The 14516-nt window shown below is 44.7% G+C and overlaps 1 protein-coding gene and 1 non-coding gene across 2 annotated transcripts; both read left to right on the forward strand.

Annotated features, from left to right (window-relative positions):
• Positions 1-3784: 3784 nt before the first annotated feature.
• Positions 3785-5357, forward strand: LOC115475915 (keratin-associated protein 16-1-like). Its single transcript, XM_030211987.1, has 4 exons — positions 3785-4244; positions 4330-4518; positions 4596-5164; positions 5259-5357. Exons 1-4 carry the CDS (start codon positions 3785-3787, stop codon positions 5355-5357), a joined length of 1317 nt encoding a protein of 438 aa, XP_030067847.1.
• Positions 5358-12004: 6647 nt separating this feature from the next.
• Positions 12005-12086, forward strand: TRNAS-AGA. Its single transcript has one exon. It is a non-coding gene; the product is annotated as a tRNA-Ser (tRNA).
• The last annotated feature ends 2430 nt before the right edge of the window (positions 12087-14516 follow it).

Consider the following 14516-nt stretch of genomic DNA (forward strand, 5'->3'; position numbering starts at 1 on the left):
ACACCATCTAGGAAAGCGTAAGTTAGTAGAGTTAATTGGGAGAGACCGGCTTGCTTACCTGAGGCTAGAGTGCAAATCTACAATTAACGCGGTGTTTGTTTCTCCCGTGTGCAAAACGCAATTCAGAACTCCTATCTACCTAGGATGGTTGCCAGGGGGCGGATCAAATCACCGCTCCCGTGTGCAAAACGCAATTCAGAACTCCCACCTACCTAGGATAGTTGCCAGGGGGCGGAGCAAATCGCCGCCTATTTCTCCCGGAGTCTTTTACAGCATAAACTAAATAGTCCCCCATTGCCTACAGTTAGTTGTGACTTGTGAGAGACTGGCTTGCTTACCTAAGGCTACAGTGTAAATGTACAATTAAAATGTTCCACCTTTCGGAGGTGAGAGTTAGTTCACTGTTGTCTCCTTCGTGAGTGTGTTCTATTTTATAGTTCATCTTGAGAGAGATGGGGGGGAGGGCTTCTGTGATGCGCGGGCGTGGAGGGGCTTGGGTGTTGCGCTGAGGGGGGGCTCTGTGAGTTGTTTTGTAGGCAGGGAGAGGAGTGTGTTTCCCTACTCCTCCCCCTGCCTGGCTCGTAGTGGTGTATATCGATGTCTGCCCCTGTGATTGGTTGAGTGCCATTGCTCTGCCCTCGACGTCATCACGTTTGACGCAAGGGCGGGGCAAACACTCATGGGCAAATTGTGGTTTCACCACCATGCAGTTAGAACGTTGGGACTTGTGGAGGCTTCATTAGAACGTTGGAGGTATGTTTTATATAGAGAGATTAGGTTATTTCTGTAGCCTGGAATTGTGATACTTGGTTGAATATTGTTGTATTGAACATAACTAATAATAATGTAAGGAGTGTCATAGCTGAAGAATTAAGTGCCAAGAGCAGGAAGTGCTGTATTTTTCACCATCCTGTACAATCTCTGACAGCAAAAAAGGTGTTTTGTGTCCTTAGCAGGCACTATCCAAAGTGGCCTGGATGAAAATGATTGCTTTCCTCACCCCTTCCCCGTTTGGAGTCAAACATGCTTAGGAGACTCAAAAGGATGATGTGCCCCTCCCCCAGCTTGGCTCCCACTTGCCCACCCCTTGTGATGGCACTGCCAAGGCCCCTGCAGGTTTCAGCCCTAAATTTGAGCATTGGCCTGGAACTAGTCCCTTAGCCTGGGCTTCCATACATGGCACCAAGATGCGGGTGCAAATGAATTGAGTAACAAGCCCTTAACTATCAATAATTGGGTGCTAACAACCAATCACTGAAGTTAATTGGCAGCCATTAAAAATGTACACATGCACCTGGCCAAGCAATATTCTATAAGGCATGGCGTCTAACTCTACTACTAGCGCGTAACTCAAAAGGGGGCATTCAAAAAGTTGCATGCGTACTTATAAAATACGACTTCAGTGCGCCTTGGCTGCCAGTATTTGCATCAGGTTTCAGGTGTAAGTCTGACATGTAAAGTCAGCACAGGAATCGTCAATAAATGTGATTACACTCATTTTTACGGCATCCATTTTTGAGCTCCGTTTATAGAATTTCACACATAATAATGCTTAGCCGAAGTTATTTCTTAGTGAATACTGAGTACCACTTCCAAACTGCTCGCCCTCACCGTTTCCCAGTGTTATGCAAACCCAGGTGCCAACTGAAAGTGAACTCACTCTGGGGCAGGTTTGTTAGCGCAAACATTTTAACAAGGCTGAAACAAAACTGGAGGCAAAGAAATGAGCTGGCACAGTTCCATATCTTCACACGCAAAAAGATCGTATGTCTTTTTTAAACAATCTTTTTTTATATCATTTTTCTCTAGATGACCCACTTAAGCATTTGTTAATATTCTTTTAGGAGAATGTTGTAACTCCCACATTTCCAACCACATTTTCGAAATCGGTGGCACAGATCTTTGATGTGGCAGGTGCAGGGATGGTGCCAAGTTTCACACGTGGGAATTCCAGAATGATGTCGCTGTGTGTTGGCTGCTCCTCTCCTGCCCCTTTGAGGTGTGGGTAAGAGCACAGGTTGTACTACTGGGATCCTGCAGGTGTTTCTGATCTGGACTGGCCAATTTTGGAAACAGGATACTGCTTTTAGTCTTATATAGAGGGGCATTTTCGAAAGAAACGTCCAAGTTGAGATTTGGACGTCTTTGTAAAACATCCAAATCTGGAGGCGGGGAAAACCGTATTTTCGAATCAAGCTGGACGTCCATCTTTCGTCCTTAAAATTTGATAATTTTCAACGGAGGATTTTTTCTACGTTATTCCTGGGTAAAAGCATTTGAAATTTGCCTTCACTATTTCTTCAGCTTGTCTTTGCACAAAGAGATTCTCAGACTTCTGGATACTGTACTAGGTTACCACATGATCCATTTTCCTTGCCATTGAGTTTAAAAATGTCGATTCGTGCTACGAGGACGTCCAGAGCAGGACAACTTCATTGCCATTTTGATGTCGGGTGACAGTTGGATTCTGGGCATCCCTTCAAGCAGCGAAATGCGAAACAGGGAACCCCTGTTGGGATCAGTGTTGATGAGCATATTAAAAAGATTTCAATTTGAGCTCAGTACTTTTTACTTTTACTATTGGCACATGTGGTATGGACATGATTCTATTCAGACAGTGCTGGATTTATGCTTGCAGCTGACTGCGTTCTGAATATTTCCTAGTGTGAAGTTTGGGGAATACATAATATTTTTTTGATATTGTTATATACTACATGGTGGCGTTTTTTTTGACTGGTGATTCAAATAAACTTGCCTATATAATTCATTCAGAGGCTGGTAGGGCAAGGCTTCTTTTTGACTGAGGTCTTTTTTCGTTGCATTTTTTAAAAAAATTGTTCCACTTTCTCACAATAGAAGACAGGTGAATTATATTACAGGCTTGATTTCAGTTACCCCAGTATTGACTGGATAAATGTTACATCAGAGAGTGCGAGGGAGGTAAAATTCCTAGATGTAATAAATGCTTCTTGGGGCAACTGAAGACTGCAATTTTCAGATACATCCAGAGCATCATTTCTGTAACTGCTAGTCACTTGCTAAAGATGATTCAAGGGTGATGAGCTTCAGAGCTTTTCTCTTGTTTGGTAGTTGACCTTAGCAGTAGGTTCTGTGGAAATGTTGTTAGGGGACAACCACAACCATTTTGAAACCAGCACCAGAAGGGGCAGAAGCAACTGGGGCACTCCTGCCAATCCCCCCACTAGATGCCAGAGAGACTACAGGTAAGACCTGGGGGAGGTCGGGAGTAGGGGTGTTCATCAGGAGCCAGGGCTAAGAGGAATGTTTATTGATGCTGTCAGGGCTTTGGGGGGGGGGGGGGTGGGATACATATTTATAATATTGGGAGTGTGCACCAAACCCCCTTCAGCCTGGGATTTATGGAAGTGGCTTTTCAGATCAGCCCCTTAAAATCCGTACATGAAGCCAATCTCCACAAGTAAACAGCAGCTTTCTAAAATCACGCTTTACGCATGTAGCCATGTGCTCTTTACATATGGAGATGCTTCTAAAATCACCCCAGTGTATTCCTTAGGTATTCCCAAGACTGCAGGTTCGGTTCTCCTCAGATGCTCTTTCCCACCCATCTGTCTTTCAGACACAGCCTGGAGTAACCTGTACGGAGGAATTCTTTCTGCTTATGGACTATTTTTTTTATGTTCCGAACTGGAAGTATGGTTGCTATGGCAATTAGCTCATATTCATTTAAACAATACTAATTACTGCAATAAAGTGCAGAATATGTTCTCAACCTAGATGACTGGTACTGGTCTGAAACATTAATATGGGGACCTGCAAATATGAACATACATTGTTTGAGTGCACACTGTGCGAATGTGACTGTACACTGCATGAGTGTACACCGTATGAAAGTGAGTGTAGACTGTATGAGTGTAAACCATGTGAATGTGAGTGTACACTGTGCGAATGTGAGTGTAAACTTTGTGAAAGTGACTGTACACTGCATGAGTGTACACCGTATGAAAGTGAGTGTAGACTGTATGAGTGTAAACCATGTGAATGTGAGTGTACATTGTGTGAATGTGAGTGTAAACTGTATAAGGGTATACACTGTGCGAATGTGAGTGTAAACTTTGTGAAAGTGACTGTACACTGCATGAGTGTACACCGTATGAAAGTGAGTGTAGACTGTATGAGTGTAAACCATGTGAATGTGAGTGTACACTGTGCGAATGTGAGTGTAAACTTTGTGAAAGTGACTGTACACTGCATGAGTGTACACCGTATGAAAGTGAGTGTAGACTGTATGAGTGTAAACCATGTGAATGTGAGTGTACATTGTGTGAATGTGAGTGTAAACTGTATAAGGGTATACACTGTGCGAATGTGAGTGTAAACTTTGTGAAAGTGACTGTACACTGCATGAGTGTACACCGTATGAAAGTGAGTGTAGACTGTATGAGTGTAAACCATGTGAATGTGAGTGTACACTGTGCGAATGTGAGTGTAAACTTTGTGAAAGTGACTGTACACTGCATGAGTGTACACCGTATGAAAGTGAGTGTAGACTGTATGAGTGTAAACCATGTGAATGTGAGTGTACATTGTGTGAATGTGAGTGTAAACTGTATAAGGGTATACACTGTGCGAATGTGAGTGTAAACTTTGTGAAAGTGACTGTACACTGCATGAGTGTACACCGTATGAAAGTGAGTGTAGACTGTATGAGTGTACACTGTGTGAATGTGAGTGTACACTGTGCGAATGTGAGTGTAAACTTTGTGAAAGTGACTGTACACTGCATGAGTGTACACCGTATGAAAGTGAGTGTAGACTGTATGAGTGTAAACCATGTGAATGTGAGTGTACACTGTGCGAATGTGAGTGTAAACTTTGTGAAAGTGACTGTACACTGCATGAGTGTACACCGTATGAAAGTGAGTGTAGACTGTATGAGTGTAAACCATGTGAATGTGAGTGTACATTGTGTGAATGTGAGTGTAAACTGTATAAGGGTATACACTGTGCGAATGTGAGTGTAAACTTTGTGAAAGTGACTGTACACTGCATGAGTGTACACCGTATGAAAGTGAGTGTAGACTGTATGAGTGTACACTGTGTGAATGTGAGTGTACACTGTGCGAATGTGAGTGTAAACTTTGTGAAAGTGACTGTACACTGCATGAGTGTACACCGTATGAAAGTGAGTGTAGACTGTATGAGTGTACACCCTGTGAATGTGAGTGTACACTGTATAAGGGTATACACTGTGTGAAAGTGTCTCTACACTGTGTCAGTTTGAGTGTACACTGTATGAATGTACAGTGCATGAATGTGAGTGTACACTGTGTGAATGTGATGAGTGTATACTATGTGAAAGCGTCTACACTGTATGAGTGTACAGTGTGTAAAAGTGAGTGTGCACTGTGAGTGTGACATACATCTACAAGTGGGAGGTGAAGAGGACAGGATCTCTCCAGTTCTGCCAATGTAAACCCCCTGGTGGCAGAGCGAGGTATTACACATTAAAAAAATTGATGTTAACATATGTCACCGTTGTTTCCTCAAAATAACCTCCATGCCAAAGCCACGTTACTTTGGGCCTATTTCAACTGTGTACACACCCTAAAAAGTTTTTACTCTTTCCTTTTTTTTTTTCTACCTTGACTTCCAGCCCTTTTTTGGCTGCCAGTGTTGCAAGGCTGGTGTATCTATAGAGGAAGCTGATTTTAATGCTCTATGTAATTTTCTTTAATTATCTACGTATTTATATTCATGCCAATACTTTTTATGTTGTTGTGTACCGTAAAGTTAATGAGTACATTATAGGAAAATTATTTGATGCTGAATCTCAGTCTGGTGTCTGGTACAATTTGGTATTCAAGGGGGTTGTCTATAGAACTCAAGTACATAAGTATTGCCATACTGGGAAAGACCAAAGGTCCATCAAGCCCAGCATCCTGTTTCCAACAGTAGCCAATCCAGGTCACAAATACCTGGCAAGATCCCCAAAAAGTACAAAACATGTTATACTGCAAATCCCAGAAATAGTGGATTTTCCCCAAGACCATTTAATAATGGTCTATGGACTTTTCCTTTAGGAAGCCATTCAAACCTTTTGTAAACTCCGCTAAGCTAACCGCCTTTACCACATTCTCTGGCAACGAATTCCAGAGTTTAATTACACACTGAGTGAAGAAAATTTTTCACAGATTTCGTTTTAAATTTACTACATTGTAGCTTCATCGCATGCCCCCTAGTCCTAGTATTTTTGGAAAGCATAAACAGACGCTTCACATCTACCCGTTCAACTCCACTCATTATTTTATAGACCTCTATCATATCTCCCCTCAGCTGCCTTTTCTCCAAGCTGAAGAGCCCTAGCCGCTTTAGCCTTTCCTCATAGGGAAGTCGTCCCATCCCCTTTATCATTTTCGTCACCCTTCTCTGCACCTTTTCTAATTCCACTATATCTTTTTTGAGATGGGGCGACCAGAATTGAACACAATATTTGAGGTGCGGTCGCACCATGGAGTGATACAAAGGCATTACAACATCCTCATTTTGTTTTACATTCCTTTCCTAATAATGCCTAACATTCTATTTGCTTTCTTAGCCGCAGCAGCACACTGAGCAGAGGGTTTCAACGTCTCATCAATGACGACACTTAGATCCTTTTCTTTGTCCGTGACTCCTAACGTGGAACCTTGCATGACATAGCTATAATTCGGTTTCCTCTTTCCCACATGCATCAGTTTGCATTTGCTCACATTAAATGTCATCTGTCATTTAGTCGCCCAGTCTCCCAGTCTTGTAAGGTCCTCTTGTAATTTTTCACAATCCTCCCGCGATTTAACGACTTTGAATAACTTTGTGTCATCAGCAAATTTAATTACCTCACTAGTTACTCCCATCTCTAGGCCATTTATAAATATGTTAAAAGCAGCGGTCCCAGCACAGACCCCTGGGGAACCCCACTAACTACCCTTCTCCATTGAGAATACTGACCATTTAACCCTACTCTCTGTTTTCTATCTTTTAACCAGTTTTTAATCCACAATAGAACACTACCTCCTATCCCATGACTCTGCAATTTCCTCTGGAGTCTTTCATGAAGTACTTTGTCAAACGCCTTCTGAAAATCCAGATACACAATATCAACCGGCTCCCCTTTATCCACATGTTTGTTCACCCCTTCAAAGAAATATAGTAGATTGGCGAGGCAAGATTTCCCTTCACTAAATCCATGTTGACTTTGTCTCAATAATCCATGCTTTTGAATATGCTCTGTAATTTTGTTCTTTATAATAGTCTCTACCAATTTGCCCGGCACCGACGTCAGACTCACCGGTCTATAATTTCCCGGATCTCCTCTGGAACCTTTTTAAAAAATCGGCGTTACATTGGCCACCCTCCAATCTTCCGGTACCACGCTCATTTTTAAGGATAAATTACATATTCCTAACAATAGCTCTGCAAGCTAATTTTTCAGTTCTATTCAGTTCTAATGCCATTGCTCAGAACACATTCCGGATATCAACTTGTTCTGACACTGTCATCATCTTTGCATCCATATAATGGCAGGACAAGGCCTCTCGGAAATTTTCAGTAGTCAGATTTCTCTTGTCTTGGATTTCCTTCCAAACTTTGATTGGGCTCATCTGTTTTATGCAGTGGCGTTCCTTGTTTGGCTGATACCCGGGGTGGTGCACCGCCGCATAACCCCTCCCTTGAGGACTACATACACATAGCTCAGCCAGTGCCAGTCAAGTGTGCATGTCGATGGGACCACGCACAGCCCAAGGACGCCGCTTGCGTTGAGGTAGGGGACATGACAATACCTCAGCTGTTTAAGTGCATAATCACACTTGTTTTTGATTTTTCCTGGAGCGAAGGGAAGAAAATCCCACCCAGTAACAACCTCTTCCTTAGGTAAAAGCACCAGGAGCCAAGCGTTCAGCAACTGATGACGCCTGCCAAAGGGAACTCTTGCCAGGATATCCCCAGACTAAGGAATGCCCACAAAGGGGCACTGCACACCCCCAATAGGATCCAGAGAAGTGATATTATATATGTCTACCGTTAGACCTACTGTATTACATGTAGGGTTATATTATGTTTTATTTATGTAATACTCCATGATATATGTATAACTGAGCTAGTAGTGATAGTTGTTTCCAGGGAGAGGGGGAGGTCCCTGCGAGTGGACTGGAGAGTTGGGATATCTCTGGATGGCAGGAAGCCTAGCCCAAGGGAGTGGTGTTGAAATAAGTTGCAGAGAGAAAGGGTTTCCATGTAGACAGTGACAGCAGGGGTAGCATTTAATAAAAATATCTGGAGTGAGGTACACGAGGTCTTTGGCTGCCTGGACCCCTACCAGGACCCTTGGGCAGGGCCGTGCCAACACGGTAAGCGAGGTAAGCACGGCAGGAGGGCACCGTCCTCTGGGGGCGCCCTCCCGCATCCCAACTGCCCGCCCTCTTCTCCCCACCAACAAGATCCCTTTGAAATTTACCTCTGTCCGGCAGTGAAGGCGCACCACAGCGTCAGTGAAGGAGGCGGTGCTCCCGACGTCTGTACTAGTCTTCCCTTCACTCAGTGTTCTGCCTTCTTCTGACGTCAAGGAAATGACGTCAGAAGAAGGCGGGACGGAGGTAAATTTCAAAGGGATCTTGGGGGGAGAAGAGGGTGGGCAGTTGGAACATGGGAGCGGGAGGGCAGCGATCATTGTCACGGGGGGGAGGGGGGCACGCGCCAACTGATCTCCTGCAGGGGGGCGCCACAGACCCTTGGCACGGCCCTGCCCTTGGGGGATCCTGGAGTGAGAGAAATAAATACAGGCTGATTATAAGAGATGTTACTGCCCCAGAAGTGGTAATGAAGGAGAGGGAGCTTCAGGTGGACAAGGAGAGTCCAGCCTGGAAGCTGGATTAGGATAGGGGAAGCCTTCAATCCCACATACTTTAGCCTGAAACAACTCCTTGTCCTTGGGTGCTCTAAAAGGCTGGCATTGCCTTATCTTATGAGGGCTGTGAACCCCCTGATTTTATTATATTATTTATTTTGTTACATTTGTACCCCACACTTTCCCCACTCATGGCAGGCTCAATGTGGCAGGTAATGGAGGGTTAAGTGACTTGCCCAGAGTCACAAAGAGCTGCCTGTGCCGGGAATCGAACTCAGTTCCCCAGGACCAAAGTCCACCACCCTAACCACTAAGCCACTCCTGCACTATGTTATGTAATGTTATGTTATAAATAAATGAATTAGCTTCCAACTCCCTCAAATGAGATTCAAGGCAAAGTACAAACAAAAATAGAACTGATACAATCATCAGGAATAACAAAAATTGACTGTACAAATCAAAAAATATATAAACAGTGACATCAATACTTCAATAAAACAAGTACGTCTTCAAAGCCTTGTGAAATAGAATTGTAACCGTCTTGATGCCTTAGTGAAAGACAATATATCAGACTGATGATGGAGAGTATAGGCCCCTGATGGCGAACCTATGACACGCGTGTCAGCACTGACACGCGTAGCCATTTTCGATGACACGCGGCGCCGCCGCAGTGTGGTCCGCCCTCCCTCCTCGCTCCCGGAAACTAACCTTAAAGCCTCCTTTCACGTTGCAGCAAGCAGCAGCAGGGCAGGCCACTCCTTCCTTCCGTGTCCCGCCCTCGCCTGACGTAACGTCCGCGAGGGCGGAGCACAGAAGGAAGGAGAAGAGGTCTGCCCTGCTGCTGCTTGCTGCGACATGAAAGGAAGCTTTAAGATTAGTTCCGGGCCCGGTAGCGGGTGGAGGGGGGCCCCGGCGACCTCGGGTGGGCAGTGATTTCGGGTGGGGGGGGGCCCGGGGGCGGTCCTAGTAGCAGTGATTTTTCTCGAAGTGACACACCACCCGAGTTATGCTCGGTTTTTTGGCAAATTTTGACACACCAAGCTCAAAAAGTTGCCCATCACTGGTATAGGCGAATGCCAACACATCTGTATTTGGCTTCTTACAAATATTGTGTGACTAGAAATTCCCTTTTACCACAGGACATGGTCAGCAAAGCCCAATATCTGGTTACTGCTTTTGTTTTGGAGGTCAGAATAACTGAGGGTTAATCGATCTGTTTCTCTGGGTCCATCTGGCAGTGGGTCCAACGGTGTGGGATTTCCAATTCGACTGGAACTGGGATCTGTTGGGTTTCATCTGAGGGGATTCCCTTATTATATCTCTCCCGCCACAACTCACTGGGATTGAGTTGTGTCCCCAGTCCTCAGCTGGGGGCTAAGTACCTGCTTCTAGTCTCTCCTCCTTTCCAGGCTTTTTCCTGCATACATGACACAGATGGCTTCCTTGTTAAAAATAGCTTTTCCTTTGGTAGAAGCTTAGACAGTCTGCTGAAAGAAGGGCTGAGGGATCAGCTTGAAAATTACAGTACATAGACGATGGGAAGTGCCTGAGAAGAGCCTCTCTTGCTTTGGACTGCCTGTAATTAGAAAGCAGTCTTTCCTGTCATGTTGTGGTGCTGAGGGATGTGAGAAACAGGGCTCCATCCAAAGATTCTCTAAGCTCCAGGCTAGAATAGCAGTCAAGGCACTGCTTCCTCTCTGTGCAGAGCTGGCTTCTAAGCGCTGTTGGCTCTCCTGCAGTATTTCCACAAGCAGGAGCAATGCGAATCCATCCAAAGTCCCTGGATGTTTTGCAGAGGCAACCAATGCCCTGCATTATAGATGAGAGTCACACAGAGCAAGAAGCTCCTGTAGGGACCCCTAAAATGGGGAGAAAAGCTTTTAATCAGCTGTCTATAGAATTCAGTGAGGCTTCGCTGTCTCCATAACACACTGCTCTATTATTGATAGGATAATTGCATTATTGATGCTCGGCTGGGATATGAGGCAGGCAGGACTGATTCTTTAACTCTCACCATCAGTTTGATTTAACTGAGATATGTATTACTCCTTTTTCTTGAGCTGTGGGTGATGAGAGTCAGAGGGGACGAGTTCAGGATTATTCAGCAACTAGGAGAAGCCTAACGGTTAGTGCAGCGGCCTGAGAACCAGGACAACCCAATTTAATTCCCACTGCAGCTCCTTCTGACTCTGGGCCAGTCACTTAACCCTCCATTGCCCCAGGTACAAAATAAGTACCTGTGTATAATATGTAAACTGCTTTGATTGTAACCACAGAAAGGCAGTACATCAAATCCCATCCCCACCCCAAACTAAGGCTGCACATGGTATGACAGGATAGAGAGTGCTGTGACATAGGCAGACAGATCCACTGAGGGCTATCACCTAACCTGGTGCCAGCAGCCGACATCCAAAATACCTCACTCTTTCACAATTCAAACATTGTGCTTTGAAAAAATCCACAAGCATCTGCTGGTTATGCCAAGTATCCCCTGGTGTACAGGGCTGTGGTTCAGAAGTGTAGCCAAGGTTTGGCATCAGGGGGAGCAAACCTTTTGTAAAATAGGCACTGGTGCAAGTCTGCAGGTCCAACCCACATAGGCACCATTTCATTTAAAATCCTTTTGGAGGAAAAGTCCATAGTCTGCTACTGAGACAGACATAGTGAAGTTACTGCATGCCCCGGGAGTGGTAGCATGGAATGTTGCTACTTTGAGATTCTGCACGGAATCTTGTTCTCTCTAGGATTCCAAAATCTTGCTATTCTTTGGGGTTCTACATGGAATTTTGCTGCTCTTTGAGTTTCTGCATGGAATCTTGTCACTCTTTAGGATTCCAGAATCTTGCTAGTCTTTGGGGTTCTAAATGGAATGTTGCTACTTTGAGATTCTGCACGGAATCTGGTTCTCTCTAGGATTCCAGAATCTTGCTATTCTTTGGGGTTCTACATGGAATTTTGCTGCTCTTTGAGTTTCTGCATGGAATCTTGTTCTCTTTAGGATTCCAGCATCTTGCTAGTCTTTGGGGTTCTAAATGGAATGTTGCTACTCTTTGAGTTTCTGCACGGAATCTTGTTACTCTCTATGAGTCCAGAATCTTGCTATTCTTTGAGGTTCTACATGGAATGTTGCTACTAGTTGAAGTCGTGGCCGACTGATTAAGGCGATGGACTAGAAATCCATTGGGTTCTACCCGCGCAGGTTCGAATCCTGCTGACTACGATCCGTTTTCTCTCTAGGAAAACGAATTCATTTCTATGATGGCAGCAGCTTGTTCCTGTTAGTCCACTTGGAAATGTAAAAATATAGGTCTACAAAAAAAGAAAACAGAGAATACTCTGGGAATTATCTACTATATAAATGAAGAGTGACCGACGTGCCGCACATGCATGTGCAGCACGTCACACATCTCTCCCGACGTAGTTAAACTTACAGGCAGGAACACAGCTGCGGCTGACCGGCGAGACCTGGGCAGGGATCGTCCGACAGCGGCTCCGAGGCACAGACCGACTGGTCCAATTAGCTGCAGCTGCCGCCGCCGCTTCTGTGACCACAGACCGGCCTGGGAGCCGGCGCTTCCCTCTGCGATTTTCCTGGATGGGGGCTTGGCTGGACCCGGCGGGGCTCAGACTGCTTTCTTGACAATGCTTCTTTTGCCCATTTTTAATGGGCTCAACGGCTTGTATTAGATATAACCCAATCAAGCCATACAAATTAAAAGTTCACAAACTTACCAAATAAAAAAAGGTTTCAATAATCTCTTAAAAAGGAGATAATCATTTGTTAATCTTATAGAAACTGGAAGTGAAATCCATATTAAGGTTGCCCGATAGATCAGAGAAGACTGAAGCATTTTCAATGAGGTTACACCCTGAACATAAGGAAAACTAAATAACTTGTGATTTCTGGTATTATGAAACCTATTTACTATTTAACGGCTGAAAAAATAGGCCACAATGGCAGAGCAATTCCCCCTGAAAAGTTTTTAAAACAGCCGTCTCACAGCCATAATCAAACAGGAAAAGCGTTTTGATTTCCTGTTCGATTATAGCTGTGAGGTGGACATTTTTGCACTGAAAACATCGAAAATGAATAGCCATTTTCCAAAGTGAAATGTCCAATTTTGAACGACAAAAAACCAGGGATATGAACATCTGTCTGGCATCATTTTCAAAAATCCAGCCATGCAGATGTCCCTGCAGAACAGAGTAACTTCGAGGTTAGTGCAGTGGGCAGAGGTTCAAACCCTACTGGAAACCTTTTTTAGCAAATGTGATCCCTCCTGAAAACTACCCTCCTGTACCTGAATATACTACAGGCTTGCAGGTGGCTAATATATTTAGAATTATTGAAAAAAAAAAAAAAGAGTTGAAGTGGAACTTGAACCTGGATCCCTTGGTTCCCAGTCCACTGGACGACTCCTCTGACCTATTGACTGCTTTCTTCAGAACGGCTGCTTTTCCTTTCCAGTATCATTTTCAGGGGACAGGGAGGGCGACAACAATCAGTGGGGGATTAAGGAGAGGTCATTCCTTAATCCCTCCAGTGGTCAGCTGCTCATTTAGCCGAGGTTCCTCTCTGGAAGCATTGGTGAAAGTGTGCACTGTACTGCTGGCCATTTACCTGGGGTACCTAAGAACATAAGAATAGCCAGACTGAGTCAGACCAATGGTCCTTCCAGCCCAGTATCCTGCTTCCAGCAGTGGCCAATTCAGGTCACAAGTACCTGGCAGAAACCCCAAAATTCAGGGCAAGCAGTGGCTTCCCCATTTACCTGGGGTTCCTCCTTTTTTAGCAGTAGTAAAAGTGTTCACTGCTTTGCTGGTTCTTTGTGCTGGTCTATTGAGATCTACTGTTTTGCTTTGACGGCATCTACCCTATGATACCCTCACCTCCCCCTCACCAAGCTGTTGACCAATAGGTGATTTGTTAGACTGGCTGATGGTTATAGCAGGCCTGATCCCCAGCTCTGCCTCATCGCATAACCTCACTCTAATCCACTAGACAAAGGAAGCAGGAGACAGAAGCTTTCTTCCCCCCACTCCCCACAGTCTTCTCTCATGACAACTTTCTCTGTTCTCATGTATAACAGGGGTTCTTAATCTCTTTTGGATCCTGGAACCCTTTAAGTGATCAGTGCAACCCTCACACTCCCTTCCTAAACCATGTGTCCACTAGAATAGGTGGTGGATGCCTGGAATGCACAGGAAGTTGTGAAGAGAAAAACAGTGATGGAATTCAAGAATGCATGGGATGAACACAGAGGACCACTATACAAAAAAAGGATGGAATCCAATCAAAGCCAACTTAAACAACCTCAGACCTGGAGTGAGCTTTGACGGCAGCTTCAGAGGTTGGGAAGTTACATCAATGCTGGGCAGACCTCTACGGTCTGTGTCCCGTAAAAGGCAAAAACAGATCAGGATCGAGGCTGGAGTGGGATTTGATGGCAATTCCAGTGGTCGGGAAGTAGAACCAGTGCCAGGGCCCCACAATTTGCAGGGAGAGACAAATTAATCATGAAGTGGAACCTACATCAACTCTGGCCTCCTCGTTGGGCAGACTGGATGGACCGGTCAGGTCTTTACCTGCCGACTATGTTACTAGAGACAGTTACAGATGTCACTATTAGTCGCCAACAGTGCGAACTGC

This window comes from Microcaecilia unicolor, chromosome 8, assembly GCF_901765095.1.
Source record: "Microcaecilia unicolor chromosome 8, aMicUni1.1, whole genome shotgun sequence".
Taxonomy (NCBI): Eukaryota; Metazoa; Chordata; class Amphibia; order Gymnophiona; family Siphonopidae; genus Microcaecilia; species Microcaecilia unicolor.